The sequence below is a fragment of the Aotus nancymaae genome, unplaced genomic scaffold (genome assembly GCF_030222135.1).
Source record: "Aotus nancymaae isolate 86718 unplaced genomic scaffold, 86718_ANA_hifiasm-v0.15.2.pri h1tg000028l, whole genome shotgun sequence".
Lineage (NCBI taxonomy): Eukaryota > Metazoa > Chordata > Mammalia > Primates > Aotidae > Aotus > Aotus nancymaae.
Window position 1 is genome coordinate 1,405,001 of NW_026988441.1, and position 17,575 is coordinate 1,422,575.

General features: G+C 59.1%; 3 protein-coding genes across 4 annotated transcripts in view; 2 read left to right on the forward strand and 1 right to left on the reverse strand.

Moving 5' to 3' along the window:
* The window catches only part of CDC42EP5 (CDC42 effector protein 5), a 7,328-nt gene extending 5,690 nt beyond the window's left edge, over window positions 1-1,638 (forward strand). The window contains exon 3 of the mRNA XM_021666513.2: window positions 1,105-1,638. Within this exon, the coding sequence (XP_021522188.1) occupies window positions 1,105-1,566 (462 nt within the window). The 3' untranslated portion in view covers window positions 1,567-1,638. The remainder of the gene's footprint in view (window positions 1-1,104) is intronic.
* Window positions 1,639-2,525: 887 nt separating this feature from the next.
* Window positions 2,526-4,297, forward strand: LENG9 (leukocyte receptor cluster member 9). Its single transcript, XM_012474664.3, has one exon. It carries the CDS (start codon window positions 2,562-2,564, stop codon window positions 3,981-3,983), a length of 1,422 nt encoding a protein of 473 aa, XP_012330087.2. The 5' UTR covers window positions 2,526-2,561; the 3' UTR covers window positions 3,984-4,297.
* Window positions 4,298-4,521: 224 nt separating this feature from the next.
* LENG8 (leukocyte receptor cluster member 8) lies at window positions 4,522-16,799 on the reverse strand. Of its 2 annotated transcripts, XM_064380857.1 has the most exons (16): window positions 16,683-16,772; window positions 14,655-14,747; window positions 13,779-13,953; window positions 13,314-13,415; window positions 12,114-12,224; window positions 11,107-11,359; window positions 10,676-10,817; window positions 10,212-10,415; window positions 9,517-9,795; window positions 9,300-9,440; window positions 8,851-9,136; window positions 7,947-8,048; window positions 7,795-7,863; window positions 7,570-7,699; window positions 7,283-7,490; window positions 4,522-5,296 (listed from the first exon to the last, which is right to left on the reverse strand). In XM_064380857.1, the coding sequence occupies exons 2-16, from the start codon at window positions 14,690-14,692 to the stop codon at window positions 5,134-5,136; spliced, it is 2,403 nt and encodes an 800-aa protein (XP_064236927.1). In that variant the 5' UTR covers window positions 14,693-14,747; window positions 16,683-16,772; the 3' UTR covers window positions 4,522-5,133. The 2 variants fall into 2 exon arrangements, with proteins under 2 accessions (XP_064236927.1, XP_012330081.1); XM_012474658.2 differs by lacking the exon at window positions 4,522-5,296 and having other exon boundaries at window positions 5,498-7,490; window positions 16,673-16,799.
* Window positions 16,800-17,575: the final 776 nt, after the last annotated feature.

A 17,575-nucleotide genomic window follows, 5' to 3' on the forward strand; every position in this document is an offset into this window, starting at 1 on the left:
CCCTGACTTCAGGAAAGGAGCCTGGGAATTTCCATCTTTGACAAGCTGGAGTTTTTTTTCTTCTTCTTTTTATTGAGACAGGGTTTCAGTCCTGTAGTCCAGGCTGGAGTACAGTGGCACGATCTCGGCTCCCTACAATCTCCACCTCCAGGGTTCAAGCTATTCTCTTACTTTAGCTGGGATTACAGGTGTGCACCACCACATCCGGCTAATTTTTGCATTTTTTATAGAGATGGGGTTTTGCCGTGTTGCTCAGGCTGGTCTCCAACTCCTGGCCTCAAGTGATCCGCTCGCCTCGGCCTCCAAAGTGCTGGGATTACTGGCATGAGCCACCAGCCAACATGCTGGAGTTTTCTATCAGTCAAGTCTGGGAAGCACTCTGAAGGGTTTGTGAAATAGTTTGTTACTTGGCCTCCAGGAAAGCTCAAGCATTGGCTCTTAGGAGGATCGGCATAGCGTGGTGGTCATGGGGATTGTGGAGTCAGGTTAGGCAAACCTCTATCGGAATGTGAGCTCAGCAGCTGTGCCCATGGGACCTCCTGGAGTCTCTCATCTTACCCATCTGTAAAATTGGAGGCTGGACGCGGGGCTCACACCTGTAATCCCAACACTTTGGGAGGCCGAGGTGGGTGGATCACCTGAGGTCAGGCGTTCAAGACCAGCCTGGCCAACTTGGTGAAACCCCGCCTCTACAAAAATACAAAAATTGGGCCGGGCACAGTGGTTCATGCCTGTAATCCCAGCACTTTGGGAGGCCAAGGCAGGCGGATCATGAGGTCAAGAGATAGAGACCATCCTGGCCAACATAGTGAAACCCCGTCTCTACTAAAAATAAAAAGATTAGTCAGGCATGGTGCTGCATGCTTGTAATTCCAGCTACTCAGGAGGCTGAGGCAGGAGAATCGCTTGAACCCGGGAGGTGGAGGTTGCAGTGAACTGAGATCGCGTCACTGCACTCCAGCCTGTCTCAAAAAAAAAAGAAAAAAAAAAAAAAAACGGGAACCAGCCCCCATCGTCCTACTCTCACCGAGAGCGTCCTTTGAGCAGCCGCGCAGCTGCGAGCCCCGAGCCCGGGCCGCGCTGACCCTCCCGTGCCCCTCGCAGATGCCCGTGCTGAAGCAGCTGGGCCCCGCGCAGCCCAAGAAGCGGCCGGATCGCGGCTCCCTGTCCATCTCCGCGCCGCTCGGAGACTTCCGGCACACGCTGCACGTGGGGCGCGGCGGCGACGCCTTCGGGGACACCTCTTTCCTGAGCCGCCACGGCGGCGGGCCGCCCCCCGAGCCACGAGCGCCCCCTGCGGGAGCCCCGCGCTCCCCGCCGCCGCCCGCCGTCCCGCAGCCCGCCGCGCCTGCCCTCCGCACGCCCGCGCCGGCCGACCCTCTGCTGTCCTTCCACCTGGATCTAGGGCCCTCCATGCTGGACGCGGTGCTAGGCGTCATGGACGCAGAGCGCCCGGACGCGGCTGCCGCCAAGCCCGACGCGGAACCCCGCTCCGGGACCCAGCCCCCCAAGGCCCGCTGCCGCCCCAACGCGGACCTGGAGCTGGACGACGTCATCGGCCTCTAGGCTCCCCGCTTCCCCACCCTTCCCGCGCTGCACCTCACTTCTGTATACATAAACGGCCAAGTGTGTACCTGGGCTCTGACTTTTCACTTTGCACGTGGTAAGGGATGACGTGGGGTGCGGCTCCTTTAAGAGGGCCCGAGGGCGTGGCCAGGCGGTGTCCCTTACAGAGGCGGCCGCTCCCTCAATCCCTTTCATCAAATACTGATCGCTTCCGCCGGCCTTGCGTGCTCCTGGGGCCAGGCCAGACAGCCACCGCGGGGCCGGCCGAGGCGGGGTTGTCGAGTGCTGCAGTCCCGGGAGCCTTTCTGGCCCTGCATGCCTCAGGTGGACTCCACCGGGCGGAGCCGCCCTTTACTCTGGGAGCGGCTGCAGAGGGAAGTGTCTGGATACCCTTTTAGAGCAGTAGAGGCCTGGTCTCCGTGGAGGAAGGGTCCGCAGGCGTCCTGGCTCTTTAAAGTCCCATCTCTGTGCGAACGTGCAAATGACTGAGGGGTCAGGTTGTTTCCTAGAGGGGCGGGGCCGCAAATGTAAATCACTACGACGGGGGCGGGTCCAGGTTCTTTAAAGACGTCCCCCCCAGGGGCGGGGCACACCTAAATCACACGGAATGGGGCGGGAGCACACATGTAAATCACCCAGGAAGGGGCGGGGCACACGGTTAAACCACCCGGAAAGGGGCGGGGCACTACATGTAAATCGCCCGGAAAAAGGCAGCGCCCAGATACCACTGGGAAAGGGGCGGGGCTCCGAAGAGTTCCGAAGAGCTCCGGGAGACCGAGACTGCCGCATCCCGGACGGAGCTTGCTTTCCTGGCTCTGGGGGAGGGCGCAGCCGGGAAGTCCTGAGAACTGGGCCAGACTCCTCGCTAGGGCCCGGGGCGTGGTCTCCTGGGCGGGGCCGGAGCAAGGGCCGCTGACGCCACCGTCGGGTGAGACTCGGGGCATCCAGGCTGGGCGACCTGGTCTGAGCGGCGGGCGCGCCAGTTCCCTGCACCCATGGCGGCGGCCAGAGAGACGGAGTTGCCGCAGGAAGCCGCCGCCATGGAGCCCATGCCCCCGCCGGCCTGTCACTTCTTCCTGGAAGGCCGCTGCCGCTTCGGCGCCCGCTGCCGCCAGCCCCACCCCGGGACGCCGGCGCCGCCGGGCCGCGAGGCGCAGCCCGAGGCCGGGGCCAAGAAACCGCCGCTGCGCACAGCCGCGGACGTCATCCAGCGCATCCGCTGGGACCCGCGCTTCGACCCCGCCGACTTCTCGGTGGGCTACGCCGACCGCTTCCTGGGCGTGCGCGAGGAGCCCTTCAACGCCTTCTGCTGGGACGAGCCGCTGGCGGCGCTCGGGCCAGGCGTGCTGGCCGTGCCCCAGCACCGCGTTCGCTTCTTCCGCTTCCGCGGCCGCCTAGTGTGGGACCGCGCCTCGCGCACCGACCTCGTCTTCGGCTCTGGCTCGGCAGCGGGGCGCGGGCCCACCATCCTGGACGCACTGTACAGTGAGGGCGGCCACGGGGCGGAGAACTTAGCGTGGACACTGGCGGGGACAGGGCAGGAGGCCCAGGCTGCCCCCGGGCGAGGGAGCACAATGGCGGTGTGCACAGAGAACCAGGAGCCAGGCGGGGAGGCGGCCCAGGAGAGGGCGCAGGGCACAGTTGCTTTGGGAACACCGGCCCCAAGAGGATGCCTCGCAGGAGGGACTGAGGGGGCACTGAAGCTAACAGTGGCCGCCAGGACCTCAGAGCTGCAGAGCAAGGAAGCACGAGCCCTGGCAGCCCCGGGGGGTTCCACTAAGAAGACAGAAGCCGAATGGGGTCCTGTAGCCTGGCCTGAGAACAAAGGGTCCGGCCTGGCTAGTGCTGCAGCACCTCGCCAGCCACGCCCCACACATTTTGTGGCCCTCATGGTGACTGAGCCTGGGCTACAAGCAGAAGTGACCAAGGCCCAGGAATACTTGGTCCACGTGGCCCCGCACTGCGCTGAGTTCCTGGTGCCCACCCAGAAACTGCACCTAACGCTGGCCCTGCTGCGACTGGCAGGCACTGGAGAGGAGGTGGCCGCCGCTGCGGCTCTGAGACGGGCCCTCTTGGCCCCAGGGCTGAACGCACCCCCTCTGCTGAACTTTAGGGAGCTGGTCCTCCTGGGCCCACATGTGCTCTGTGCCCCACCCTCTCCCACACTGGAAGGAATGGCACAAGTGCTGAGCCAGAGGCTGGAAGCCGAGGGGCTAAGAGTGCTACAGTCTCCAGGGCAGCTGCACCCACACCTCACCCTGGCCAAGGTGCCCCACGGTTCCCAAGTCCACCTACCCAAGCTGGAGTTCAGCCTCAGCCAGGAGGTAGGATGCCAGCCCCTGCAGACACTCTGGCTGTGCCGTATGGGGAGGGCAGGGGGGCCCTTCCAACCCCTGGCTGAGATCCCGCTGGAGTGACACCCCCAGACCTCTAGAGACAGAAGGGATGCCAACAGCCCATGCAAGAAGACACTGCGGGAACGCAGCTCTCTCTCTCTCTTTAATTTTGGTTTCTCTTAAGCTTCCAAATGGTGCTCAGTGCTCCAAGGAAAGGAAGGAAGGAAGGAAAGGGAGGGGAGAGGAGGGGAAGGGGAGGCAGAGGAGGAACATCTGGAAAAAAAGCAGCCTGACAGTCCAGCTGTTTGCAAACTCATAGCACATCCTCCAGTTACATGGCAGAAGAGGGAGGGAGGGAGGGCCAAAAAGAAAAGGGAGAGGACGAAGAAAAATAACTTAAACACACACACAAATAAAAGAGAAGGAAACATGACGTGAGCTGGTGATCCATGAAGGCAGGGAAGGAAGGGAACCATTTTACCTGTGCTGAACCAAGGGAGGAACGTGGGGAGGAGGGAGGGAAAGGGGAAAAAAAAATCAGAAGAGACATTGGGGGCAGAGGGAGGAGGGGACACGAAGACAACTTAATACAACTTGAGACGAGGCGGCCCAGCCGGTGTGTCCTCAGTGCGGTGTGGCGGCGGCGGAGCTGGCGCTGCTGGTGCTGGCACTTCAGGGTGGGGGGCCGAGGACGGGCACAGTCTCTAAGCAGCTCCCCTCACCCCAAACACAGAGGCCCCATGGGGCTGGGAACGAGAGTCTGTGGCGCGGCAGGTGAGGCAGCAGGCGGTGGGCGGGCTTGCTGGGTGCCCCCGCCGCAGGCGGGCATGGGCTGGACGGCCTGTCTTCTTTCCACCGGCCCCCCGGCATGGGATGGGCCAGGGCGCTGGGTCGGGTACCGGAGTGCAAGCTCGAGAGAGAGAGAGAGAAAACACTGAGACAGCATTAGTGGAGTGAAAGGCGGACACAGATGAGCCTGCAGACCATGCCCCCAACCCTCCGCTGCCCATCCCCTCCTCCCCAGTCCCATCCCTCTGAGGCAAAAATAAAAACGTAGAAAAATCTCTGTACAGACTCCCCGCTGGGAAAACGGGGGCAGGGATGGTGGCTCTTCCTGGAGCCCACTCCCCACAAATAAATTTACAACCCAAGTCCACGGCTCAAAAACAGAATCCGCAAAGGCAGCGCTGGGGGCTGCAGCCCCTGCCCCCACCCCCTCCTCGCTGGGTGCTCAGAAGGCTGACAGCTGCGCCAGGCTGAGGCGGCAGTCGATGCTGGAGTTCTCCGGGCCCGTGTAGGCCAGGCCCAGGGGCTCTAGGAAGGCCCGGCAGGCGGCCTCGCCCTCGAAGGCCAGCTCGGCCTGCAGGTAGGAGACTGGCAGCGCAGGGCGGAAGCTATGGAGACAAGAGGAGAAGGTGATGAGGCGGGCGGGAGGGCAGGGGAGGGCCCCACAATCAGGGAGGCCCCCCCCATTCGGGTACCCACAGGGTTTCCTCAGCACAATACCTGCTGGCTTCCCCACCCGCCTCCCAACCTCCCAACCTCCCAACCTCCCTACCTCAGGGGCTCGGGGGGGCCCGGGGTGGGGGGAGTGGCCCCAGTCCCCAGCTGTGCCCCCCCTCACCCTCACTTACCTGTGCAGGGGGCCAGGGAGGAGAGGGGACAGGAAGGGAAGGGCCCAGTGGGCTCCTCCGCTGGCTGAGGGCAGGGGCCAGATGGAGGGAGCAGCACACAGCAGGGGATGGGGATAGCAGGCCTGGCAGGGCCACGGTGGGGACCCAGCCCTCGCAGCTTCCCCTGCCCTGCATCACACAGTGCCTTTGGGAAGCCAGGCACAGGTGCCAGCCAGCACTCACCACTACACACTGAAAGCAGTCACTGCCGGCTGCTACTAAGACAATACTGGCTGAGCATCTGGCACGAGCCAGGTCCTCAGAGTTCCCTGAATCCTCTTCCACAGGCGATGCGGCCCTATCCTTTCCATACACACAGGAACCAAAGGAAGAGTGCACCGCGTGAGGGCCCTAAGTCCTAGAACGCGCTTCTGCTCCAACGCCAGAGCCTCATGGAGGCCCTGGGATCACAGCCCACTCCATCTCCCAGTCTCAGCTGGCAGGGTCAGCCTCCTTGTGGGGAAGGTGCTGAGACAGTAAGGTCAATGACAGACTAGGGCCCCACCCACGAGGGGCACTCACGGCTATGTCCCCAACCAAGGCCAATCGTGTATCAATTAACAGGGGCGCTCATCCAACCACACGCCCCTTCAGTGCAGCACTGAAGCTGGAGAGCCACCACCCATGGGGCCCATCAGGTAGCAGCAGGCTGGGCAGCCTCCCTGCCTCCCCTTCCTTCTCACTTCCCAAGCTGGAAATGTCTGTGCACCGCACCCCACATACTGATCTGCTCCTCTGACTCCATCCCTGACTCAGCCTCTCCCTGAAGTCGGCTTGACCCAAACTAGATCCCAGAATGAGTTTCCTAACCTCCAGGCTGACGGCCCCTTCCTAGCTCCAAACCATGCTGTGACTGTGACCTCAGGCAGAGGGCCAGCTGGCCAGGCATTTGAGGCCTCTCCAATCTATGGTCGACCTATTTGACCAGAATTTCTCCACCTGACAAGACTGACCTCTGGGGCCCGATGACTGTGGTGGGGTGGCACCCTGTCCTGCACTCACTGGATACCAGGAGCATCCTGTTGCAGAGACAACTGAAAACCTCTCTCAACACTGCTCATCACCTGGGGTCACCTCAATCACCAGATCAAGAACCACGCATCTAAATGTTAGTCAAGCAACTCTTCCCTACCCACAGCAGGCCAGATACCCTATCTAGTGAACAAAGAACACTGCAGGGGTGTGGCGTGACCAAGGGCCTTCAATGTGGTGCCCAGTGTGGCCTCATCACAGGGGCCTCCCTAAGCGTTTCTGGTGCTCTCAAAGGAGCTGAGTGGGAATGGGCCTTGTCCTGTTAGACCAGAGACTGTCTAGATGGTCTCTACAGAGTGGGAGCACAGTGAGAAGCTGAGAAAGCAGAGACCTCAGGGGAGGAAGCCCAGAGCAAGGAGTGAACTAGAGAGTCCAGGCAGGTGAGAACAGGAGGAAGAGAAACAGACACAGAGACGGGATAGAGAAGAGGCTCCAGAGGCAGTGAGCTGGCAACAGTGGGGAGACGGGGAGGAGTGACCCGGAACACAGAGGTGGCCAAGAAGGAAAGCAGGACGCCTGGAGAGAGGAGGGCTGAGTAGAAAACCAAGAGGTGGGAGAAAGGACCAGGACAAGGGTGGGGGCTGGGGGAGGCCTGGGGCCAGGATCTCATCTGAGGGAGCTGCAAGGCGGAAGGATGGGAAGAGCAAGGGCAGAAGGGAGCTCGGCACCACATACGTTTTGATCATGGCCTTGAGGGCAACCTTGCGCTCCCGATCTGCAAACTTATCCACGAGGTAGCCAGACATACAGGGTGCGTGGCAGTAGAGCCGGAAGAAGCGGTGGTAGTTGCCCAGGGCCCAGGCTGTCCTTAGTGCCAAGGCATGGGCCACACAAGGATCTGCCTTCAGTTCCCGTGTGAGGTATGCCAGCTCCGTGGTGATGTCTAGGGCCAAGACCAAGGGTGTCAATCAGCGGGGCTCGACCCTGGCTCCGCGACCTCTGTCCTGGGGGCTGGGGCTCACCTCCTGAGTTCTTGGTGAAGATGTAGTAGAGGATTCGGTAGGCAGTGAACTCGCCCACGTTGCCAGGCAAATTCTCGGCGTACAGCGACTTGAGCTGCGTCTGGCACTGGTTAAACTCTTCGTGGTCACCCTGGAAGGCAGAGGCATGGAGGGAAGGGAGCAGAGTGAGGGCGCTGAGGAAAGGCAGCAGGAAAGGGGCCGGGGAGGCTGCAGAGGCCGGCTCACCTTCTCCAAGGCGATCCGGGCGTGGGTCTCATACACCTCTACTGTGAACTCCGTGCGGATGCCCTGCACCTGGGGTGGCAGGGCAGAAACCAGAGTCACAGGGAGCGGGGGCAGCACCGGCTGAGGCCAGGCCCTCCCAGCGCGAGCCTCACCGTCAGATCCTGCCGGATGGACTTCATCTGCTCACAGGCAAACGCATAATCCTGCTTCTCTTTCCAGTGGGACTTGACCATGCACAGCGATTTTTTCAAAACCTGGAAAGGGAACTGAATGAACACTCAGGGTACAACTCAGGGAGGGAGTGCAAGGGCTCCCACTTACTTGGTGGGAGAGTTACAACAATAAACTAAAAAACAAAAGGCCAGGTGCCGTGGCTCACACCTGTAACCCCAGCACTTTGGGAGGCTGAGGTGGGCGGATCATCTAAGGTCAGGAGTTTGAGACCAGTCTGGCCAACATGCTGAAACCCAGTCTCTACTAAAAATACAAAAATGAGCCAGGCATGGTGGCTCACGTCTATAATCCCAGCCACTCGGGAGGCGGAGGCAGGACAATCACCTGAAGCCAGGATGGAGGTTGCAGTGAGCCAAGATTACGACACTGCACTCCAGCCCAGGCAACAGAGTATGACTCTGTCTTAAAATAAAAATAAAAATAAAAATAAAAAACAAGACATAGGTTAAGATTGGATCCCCCACACGCATTTCTCTGTAGGCACATGGCTGTTGACAGGTTCTGCAGCAGAGCACTGACTACACCCAACACTGCAAGCACAGCCACCCATGCCCCACAGCCCCGGGGCCTGGGAGAAGGCTTCACACTCTGTCACCTAAGCCAGGGACCCAGGCCCAAAGGTCAAGTGATTCCCCAGCCAACGCCGCACACCCCACACACAGGGCTCCAGGACAGCCGTGCACCTTCACATTCCTCTCAGATCACTGACCGGCCGAGGCTCAGGGCCCTGCCATACCCCAGTCCATGTGGCCTCTGCCGCCCTCCCTGGGTGCTGAGCCAGCCCCGCCTCGCAGAGCAGGACTGCCCTGCCTGGGCACTTACAGCCACAGGGCGCACAGTGGACGGGTCAGGAGCACAGGTGAGACGCAGGTAGTGCTTGGTGATGTCGGGGCAGGTGCCCACGATCTGTAGCTCCTGCCAGTCAGGGTCAGCCCCACTGCTCTCCAGGCTGCCCATCTGCAGCACCAGCGGCTCGAGCCGCAGGCGGCGGGAGTGTCCATGCTGGAAGCGGGCTGCCCGCTTCTGCTTCTTCAGCTCACGCTCGGGGTCCTCACACTCCAGCGCCGCCATCTTCTTTCGACTGCGCTTGGTGGGAGCCAGATCATGCCTAGGAAGGGGCAAGGCGCGGTGAGCAGGAGGCATCTCCAGCCACCCTCCAGCCTCCCCTCTTTGGCAGCTGGCTGTCCACCTGTCCACCCCTTCCTCCTCCTCCTTGGGTCCCAGCACCCTACTCTACCCTGGCCTGTATCTCAGGCCCTGCCCAGTCTCACCTCTTCCCACGCTGTGCCCTGCCTCGGCCCCGGTCCATGTGGGCCCCTCGGCCACCCCGGCCCTTAGGGGGCGGGTTCCTGCGGCCCACAGGGTGACACTCATTCCCTGAGTAGGAACTGTCGGAGTCTGAGTGGGAGTCACTGCAGGAAGAAGCAGGAAGGTCAGGCCTGAAACGCCCCCGCCCCCTGCACACCCCCCAGCCCAGAGCCTCAGCACCTTCTGCGGAAGTGGCGCGTTGGAGACCTGGAGGAGGAGCGGGAGCGGGAGTCGGTGCTGGAAGAAGAGCTGTTGTCCTTCATGAAGACATTGCGATTGCCAAACTTAGTGAAGCTGTTGCCCCGGGCTCGACCAGCACCCCCAGCCCCTGGCGTCCCTCGCTGGGATGGGGCACCCCCGCCCCTTGTCGCCGAGCCCGCCCCTCTAGGAGGATGAAGGCTGCTAGGGGCTTCCCACCGCTTCTTCTTGGGGCTCTCAGCCACAGGCTCGCGGGTCAGCCTGAGGATACAGCAGGGCAGAGCATCACCAACCCAGTCAGACACTGGCAGGACGGCCACCACCACCTCCCTCAATCTACCAACCCACCCCAGGGGACACACCACCTCCGAAAGGAAAGGCCCTTACCCAAGTGGCTCAGCTAATATAGTGGAGAAATGAAGCACAAACCCAAGGTTTTCTGTGTCCAGAGGGTATGCTTAACCACTGAGCCATGCACACCTCCCCCACACCTGTGGTCCCCACCCTACCCTACTGGCCTCCTCCAACCAGGACTTCATTCCCCCAGACTCCAACTTTCTGGCTCACTTCTCTTTGGAGCTCCTGGTACCTGGGACCCCCCAACTCTCCTACCTCCATGCCCAGCCCATGCCTCTCACAGCCTCACCCTCCCACCCAGGTCCCCCGCCCGGACTAACCCTGGCAGCGGCTCCCGGCTCCAGTCGATGGTATAGGCAGAGCCATCCTGTAGCCGGGCCTGCAGCACCTCCTTGAGCAGCTTCTCAGTGCGGTCCTTGTCCTCCTCGGACTCACAGGCGGTGAAGCAGCGCTCCACGTATTCTTTCATGTCCTGGGGCCAGTCGTCGGGCTTCCCAGAGAGGTTCCCCCGGGCAGAGGACCCGCTGCAGGAAGACAGGTAAGGGGCTCAGTTGGGGAGGATCCCAAACTCAAAAGACCATCACCACCGCCACTCTGAGCCGACACACGGCCGGACACAATAAACGTGTTTCCCTTCAGTGCTCACAGCAACCCCCAAGGGAGGGTCCTTTTCCCCTGTTCAGAGGCGCACACTGTGGCTGAGGGTGGGCAGCTGGCCAGTGGGACTGACCACAGACGCTGAATGTGGGGCGGGGCTGTGATGGGGCAAGGGGACAGACATCACCTGTGGTTCTGAGCTTTCTCAGGGTTGGGCTGGGGGCCAAAGCCGCTGTGCTGGCCCTCTGCATTGGAGCCAAAGCTCTGGGTATTAACAGCAAAGGGTCGCTTCTGGATGTTGAACTTGAGACCTCCAGTCCCAGGGGCTGCTGTGAGGGCAGCAAAAGCTAGAGTCAGGCCCCTCCCCAGCAGTTCCAGGGGCTCCCAGGGGATACAGACTGAGGGCTTCGAGGGCAGCAGAAGTGGAAATTCAGGATGAGAGGTCAGCTTCTAGAGGAGGGCTCCAGCACAAACGTGCCAGGCCCAGAGCAGCCCCACCCCAAACCAAGAGATTATAACACCCAAAAATAAGGCCCAGCACACACACCACGTGCCTCACACCTCAGAGCTCTGTAAGGACCCCAACCCCTCGGCCTCCAAGCAGCTTTGCAAACTTACGCTTCATGCGGTTCCACAACTGTTGGCCCTTCTTGGGCTTGGCAGGTTCACTGTAGGTGTGCGGCCCGTAGGCCTGGCCCGTGGCGGGCCCCGCCTGGCTGTGTTGTGTGGCTGGGGCCGTCCCAGGCTGGGGGCCGCTGCTGAGCGCATGAGCCCCATGCGGGGGGTTTGAGGGCTGAGGGGGCTGGGCTGAGGGCAGCTGCTGAGGGGGAGCCTGGTACGACATGCTCTCGTCCATGCCGGGGACTGGCGGCTACAGAAGGAAGCAGGCACTGAGCACGGTGGGCAGATTCTGGTGCCGGCGCTTGGACTTGGTCATCACAGCGCTCAGCACTCAACTCTACCTGACCTTCCCAAGCATGCTCATTCCAAGTCCTCAGCTACTCTCTGAGGTTAGCATCTGTTAACAACTCTTTCTACAGCTCAGCCAACTCCAGCTCAGAGACTGAGCATCTTCCCAGGGCCCTAGGCTGTAAAGTGGCAGCTGGTAGCATTTTATCGCTGGAGTAACAGCCACCAACAACACACCCACTCCAGCACTACCATCTGAGCACAAGACACACATGGGCCCAAAGATGAGGCTACTATCCTTCCCGCTTTCAAGAGCTGACGGAGATGCAGAGGCCAGGGGGTGTGTAAGTAATTACACCGGGGAGGTGGGGGCAAGCTGGGAATGAAACCCAGGTCTACCAGCCTCCTATGCACTAGCTCGGCCATTCCTCCAAGCTGCATCTTAAATGCAAACGCCGACCCATGTGTGCACACATGTGGGTGACCATGCTGGGGGAAGAAAAGAAGTTCCCACCATCTCAGCCCTGGCCTTGGCCCAGCCTTAAACCCACCCTAGCTTCAAACACTATGCCTTCTCCTCCTCATTTTCAGATCAGGAGTTGCTGGGAAGAAAAAAAGCAGCTTAAAGAGCACAGACCATTCCTCATTGACAGCCCACTCAAAAATCAACACTTTCTCTGCTTGCACAGGACGTGGGAGCTGGGCTAGGGTGTTACCTGGTTCAGAGTCCCTTGGTGCTGGGGTGCGGATGGCTGCTGGGCTGTGGCTGAGCCATAGGAGCTGGCCATCCCATACTGGGAGGGGGAGCCATAGCTCTGGTACATGCTCTGCAAAGGCGCAGGGAAGGAGGGTTTAGTGGGAGGCCTGCCCTTTTCGCTTCCCAGCCTGCTCAGGGACTACACTAGCCATGTCCCTCTACCAATCCCTCACCAGTCTTTCTCTCTACACTGTATTAATATACCACATCCTTTCATATATTAAAAAAAAAAAAGAACCTCTATCAATCTCACGTATCACTTAGCTAGTTCTCTGAAGAATATAATCAACATACACTGAGCAGCAACTCTCCTAAGCACTACCACAAAACAATAAAAAGCAAAACCCATGCTCTAATGAAACTTGTGCTTGAATAACATGCCCAGTTGTAGACATCAACATGTAATATATCCAGCAGTAAGTATCATGAAACAACAAAAAGGCAAAGAAAGGGAGAGAAACAGGCTGCAAGGCAGGAATGCTACTTTAGTGTGTGGCCAGGCATGGTGGCTCATGCCTGTAATCCCAGCACTTTGGGAGACTGAGGGGGGCAGATCACTAGGTCAGGAGTTCAAGACCAGCATGACCAACATGGTGAAACCCTCATCTCTCCTAAAAAAACAAAAATTAGCTGGGCACGGTGGAACGCGCCTGTAGTCCCAGCTACTCAAGAGACTTAGGCAGGAAAACTGCTTAAACTGGGAGGCAGAGGCTGCAGTGAACTGAAATCACACCACTGCACTCCAGTCTGGGTGACAGAGCTAGACTCCATCTCAAAAAAAAAAAAAAAAAATTAGTGTGTCAGGTAGAGGCTCTCTGAAGGCAGCATCTGAGCAGAGACCTCCAAGAGGCGGCAACACAGGAGCACTGCAGCCAGGGCAAAGCAAGAGCGGGCCTGGCGGGTACAGGCACCAAGGTCTCTGCTCCGATGGCCATGGCGGAATGGGCATGAGGGATGAGGGGAGAAAGAGAAGGGACCAGAACCAGGTATGTAGGATCTGCAGCTCACGGGGGGCTGGGGGAGGGGGGCTTGGAATTGAGCCCATGGGCAAGTAGAGGGTTTCTGAGCAGTTAGCACTGCTATCTCCAGCCCATCCACCAACCAGCTGCAACCGGCAGGTTCTACCTTGCCCCGCCCCACCCAACCGCCAGGCACTCACCATGGGGTAGTAGTAGCTGTAGGGGTAGGCATAGTTGTACTGCTGGTACCACTGGTAGTACTGCTGCTGCTGCAACGCTGAGGCTTCTGCCTGTGACACGTACTGTGGACAGAGAGGCCCACGTGCGTCAGTAGCCCGATGCACAGGAACACGGACCACAGAGGGCTAGCCTGTGTCTACTGCTGGTTAACTGCCAAGGAATGACATTGGGTCCATGCATCCACACAGCGAGCCACCATCTCTACCATCAGACTCACGCATTCTAGAGACCAGGGACATGCACACGGTCTCCCTCTTCAGAACCACATCACGCCCTGGATCCCTCAAGGAAACAACTTTCCCCTTTCTTAGATTCCCTGGAACATCTTTTTATGTTCCCTGCCTGCCTGATACAAGAGGACATCAGGCTGTGTCCCTCCCACAACCACTGGCTCAAGGTCCCCCAGCCCCATGTGGCCTTCTCACTTGTGCGCTGGCCACAGGCCCATTGCTGCTGGCCTTGGCAGAGCTGCCAGCAGCTCCGGATTTGCTGATGCTGGCTAGGGCCTGGCGGGCCTTCTCCCACTCTGGGTTCTCATGCATTGGCGTCTCCATGCCATTCTCTCGGCCTGCCCCAGCCACCATGCTGTACTGAGAAGACCTGCAGAGACAGGACATCAGGTCACGTCTGTTCTCCCCACTGTACACAGGTGGGCAAGTAAGAGGCAATTTCCAGCCTCTGAATCCCAGATCTCACTGTCACTCCCACCTAAGTCTATGTTTTCTAATCTGTCCTATACTGATAAAAGGTTTCTGCTTCCGTTTTCTGGGAGAGAGAAATGAGAACACCTACTTAAGATACTTATCCCAGAGCCTGGCACACCACACCAGTTGTTAAAACCAGCAAACAAAACAATTAACAGAACCCACAAAACTGAACACAGGGCCTGGCACCTACTAGGGCTGTCTTTTATGAATCAATGAATTCAGTCTGATACAGCCCCAGTCGGCAGGTTATCATACTGTTTTCAGAAAAAATAAGGAATTAGCAGAAAAACAAACAAATAACTGGGCATTGAGTGTTGGGAACCTGCCTCCTAATTACATTTGCTTGAATGAATCATCACAATTCTGCAAAGCAAGCGCTATACCATGAAAAATGAAAGCTCAGAGAGGTGAAGGCTCACCCCTCTCCACACCACAACCAAATGCTTCCCTCTGTGTTTGCCTCACCCCCACCCCCACCCACAGGGACTGTGACATCACTTCCCCTAAGCCCCTGAGGTCCCACCCCAGAGGACAGCACTGGGTCTTGCTTCCTCCTTCCCTCCTGGTGGCCTCTGCCCCTCTCACCCCACTAACCAATCTGTGCTACGCTGATCACCCACGTTGGCCGCCATCTGGACCTTGGGGCATGAGGGGTGGACCTCGGGAGCCAGACTGCTTTTTCACTGTCTATGAGAAAAAGGAAGTGTTAGAAAGACTTAAGAGAAAGCTAAAAATTTATCACAAAGTAGGGAAGAAAAGCAGATGGACTCAAGAGAAGCCAGGCAGAAAAGGGGAGGCTGACAACAAAGCCACTGGGGTCAAGGATCTTAAGAGTTCTGGGTGTGGACTAAAAGGCTGGAGCATGAGGGGAAGCCCCTGGCCTCTCTGTAGTGCTCCAGGTGGAAAACGAACAATTTGGAAACAGGGAATGGACTTCCCAAAGGGAAGAAGTGTCTGAAATCCACACGAGCAGAGAGGGTGTGACGGAAGGTCCAGAGGGTGGGGTTACTCCATCAAGGGGAAAGGGTTTAAAAAAAATTCTAGGGGCTGGGCGCGGTGGCTCACGCCTGTAATTCCAGCACTCTGGGAGGCTGAGGTGGGCAGATCACCTGAGGTCAGGAGTTCGAGACCAGCCTGACCCCATCTTTATTAAATACAAAATTAGCCGGGCATGGTAGCATGTAATACCAGCTCCTCGGGAGGCTAAGGCAGAAGAATCGCTTGAACCCGGGAGGTGGAGGTTGCAGTGAGCCGAGATCGCCCCACTGCACTCCAGGCTGGGCAACAAGAGCAAAACTCCGTCTCCAAAACAAAACTAAAATAAGAATTCTAGGGAATACAGGTTGTGAAAAGAAGCTGAACCAAAAGGATGGATGCTCTAATGAGAAGAGTCTGAGGGAACCCTTAAGGCTGAGGCGGTGGAAAGGTTTCTGACAACTCTGTGAAGAAGGAAGCCTTGCAGGGAGCATCGAGGCAGAAGAGGAAGGAGGTGGGAAAACAATGCAGAAGAAAATTTTGAGAGGAAAATGGGATTTTCAGGAGGTTATCCCTGGAAGCAGGGGACGTTGAACATTCCCGAGGAGAATGCCGACGTGAACCCCAACGTGAAAAAATGGGTTCTTAGCACTGACTGATTTTTCAAAAAGGTCTCCGAAGAGCAGAAGAGAGACGTACGTGGGAGTCCTCAGTAAGGTTACCCCTGCCCGGAAGCAGGGGCCTGGGAGGGATCACCTTGGTTGGGTGTCTAGACATAAAGCTTTGGGAATGCCAAAGACGACCCAAAACATGTTCAAGGAATGAAGACTGAGGTAGAGAAAACTGGAAGAAAAGTGGAGTGTCTCCGGGGCAAGGACCGAGGGGTCTCAACTCCGAGGGGGTAACTGATAAGTAGGAGAATGAACCCCGCAGGAGAACCGAAAGACTCACAAGCTGACGGGATAGGACAGGAGTGTGGAGCTGGGAAAAGCCCTAGAAACACAAAGGTCTTAAGGAGGACACAGAGCGTGAGTGGAGAAGGGGGGTCGTGGCGGGGACACAGGAAGGGGAGCCCCCGAGCATAAAGAAGATTCAAAGTAAGGTCAGGAGTTGGGGGCTGGACAGGGGACTCCCGGACCGGTCTCAAGAACGAGGACAGGAACCAGGCGCCAGGTCTGGGTTCCCGGGAGCACCTGGCCGTCCCGCAGGCTGGGCGAACGCAGACGAGGACGCCGAGTGCAGGAGGCCGCCCGGATCCCCACGACTGTCCACGGAGCCGCTGTCCGGGCCGCGCCTGCGCACCACGACCCCAGAAAGCAGCTCAGGAGCCGCCCGTCGCCGGGCGGTCTCAGGAACCGCGGAATAAATGGCGAGAGAGGGGCGCACCGGGGCCCCGAGAATTCCGAGGGAAGGATGCGGGGAGACGAAGACGAAGGCGCACGCGCGCTTGTGCCCGGCCGCGCGCCCCGAGGCCCCGTGCGCAGGCGCAAGGGCTACCCCTGCCCCGCCACACCCTGTCGACGCTCGCGAGAGGCGTCCGCTGCTGCTACGACCGAGAAGGCCTCAGGGCTCACGGGGCGCAAGACCGAAAAAGAGACGCTATCCCTGCCCGCCTGCTCGCCCGCCGCTCCCCTTACCAACCAGGACCTTTCGCTGCAGGGACACACTAACAGCCACCAAAGCGAGTAACAACACGGTCACACAGCACTCGGCTACTCGGCTGACTCTCGTCTCCTTTGGCTTCGACGTCCTGACCGCGGCGCCCTGACGTCACGCGGCGGGCTCGCCCCGCCTTCCTCGGCCCAGCACAGCCAATGAACGCTACGAGCTGCGCTTGAGCCCGCCCTCCCGCCCACGCACTGACGCTTGAGCCCGCCCTCCCGCCCACGCACTGACGCTTGAGCGTTTTAAGGCAGGCCGGAAGTCGGGATGGGAACGGTGGCCCCGAGGGGACAAGCGCGACCGCGTTTGCTGCCTCTCTGCCTCCCACGCAGCCTTGGTTTTTTTTGGTGGGTTTTTTTTTTTGGTGTTTTTTGAGACGGAGTCTTGCTTTGTCGCCCAGGCTGGAGTACAGTGGCGCGATCTCTGCTCACTGCAACGTCCGCCTCCCAGGTTCAAGCTATTCTCCTGCCTCAGCCTCCCGAGTAGCTGGGACTACAGGTGTGCATCACCACGCCCGGCTAATTTTTGTATTTTCAGTAGAGACGGTATTTCACCGTGTTGGCCAGGCTGGTCTCGAACTCTTGAACTCAGGTGATCCGCCCGCTTCAGCCTCCCAAAATGCTGGGATGACAGGCGTGAGCCACCGCCCCAGCCGCAGCCTTGTTTTGACTGAATCAGTGAGGGCCATTACAGTTCCTAAACGTAAACTGGCGTGACATGAGTTCCGGGATTGTCCACAGCACGGTGATGTGGAAGCCCTGGGGAGAGAATGATAAAGTTAAAGAAAGCGGGTGAGGAACAGCTCCACCCAGAAGAGCGGGTTTCCCTAGTAAATGAGCCTGGAAGGGCCCGCTGGAGAGGGCTCGGCGAGTTCAGAC

Excerpts from the sequence above, each read along its gene's own strand:
- LENG8 (XM_012474658.2), bottom strand. The coding sequence starts at position 14,692 with ATGGCGGCCAACGTGGGTGATCAGCGTAGCACAGATTG. Across the intron at positions 10,416-10,675 it reads GAGAAAGCTCAGAACCACAG|CGGGTCCTCTGCCCGGGGGA; the intron begins GTGATGTCTGTC and ends GTCTTCCTGCAG. Across the intron at positions 7,700-7,794 it reads CCCGGATCGCCTTGGAGAAG|GGTGACCACGAAGAGTTTAA; the intron begins GTGAGCCGGCCT and ends TCTGCCTTCCAG.
- LENG9 (XM_012474664.3), top strand. The coding sequence starts at position 2,562 with ATGGCGGCGGCCAGAGAGACGGAGTTGCCGCAGGAAGCCGCCGCCATG.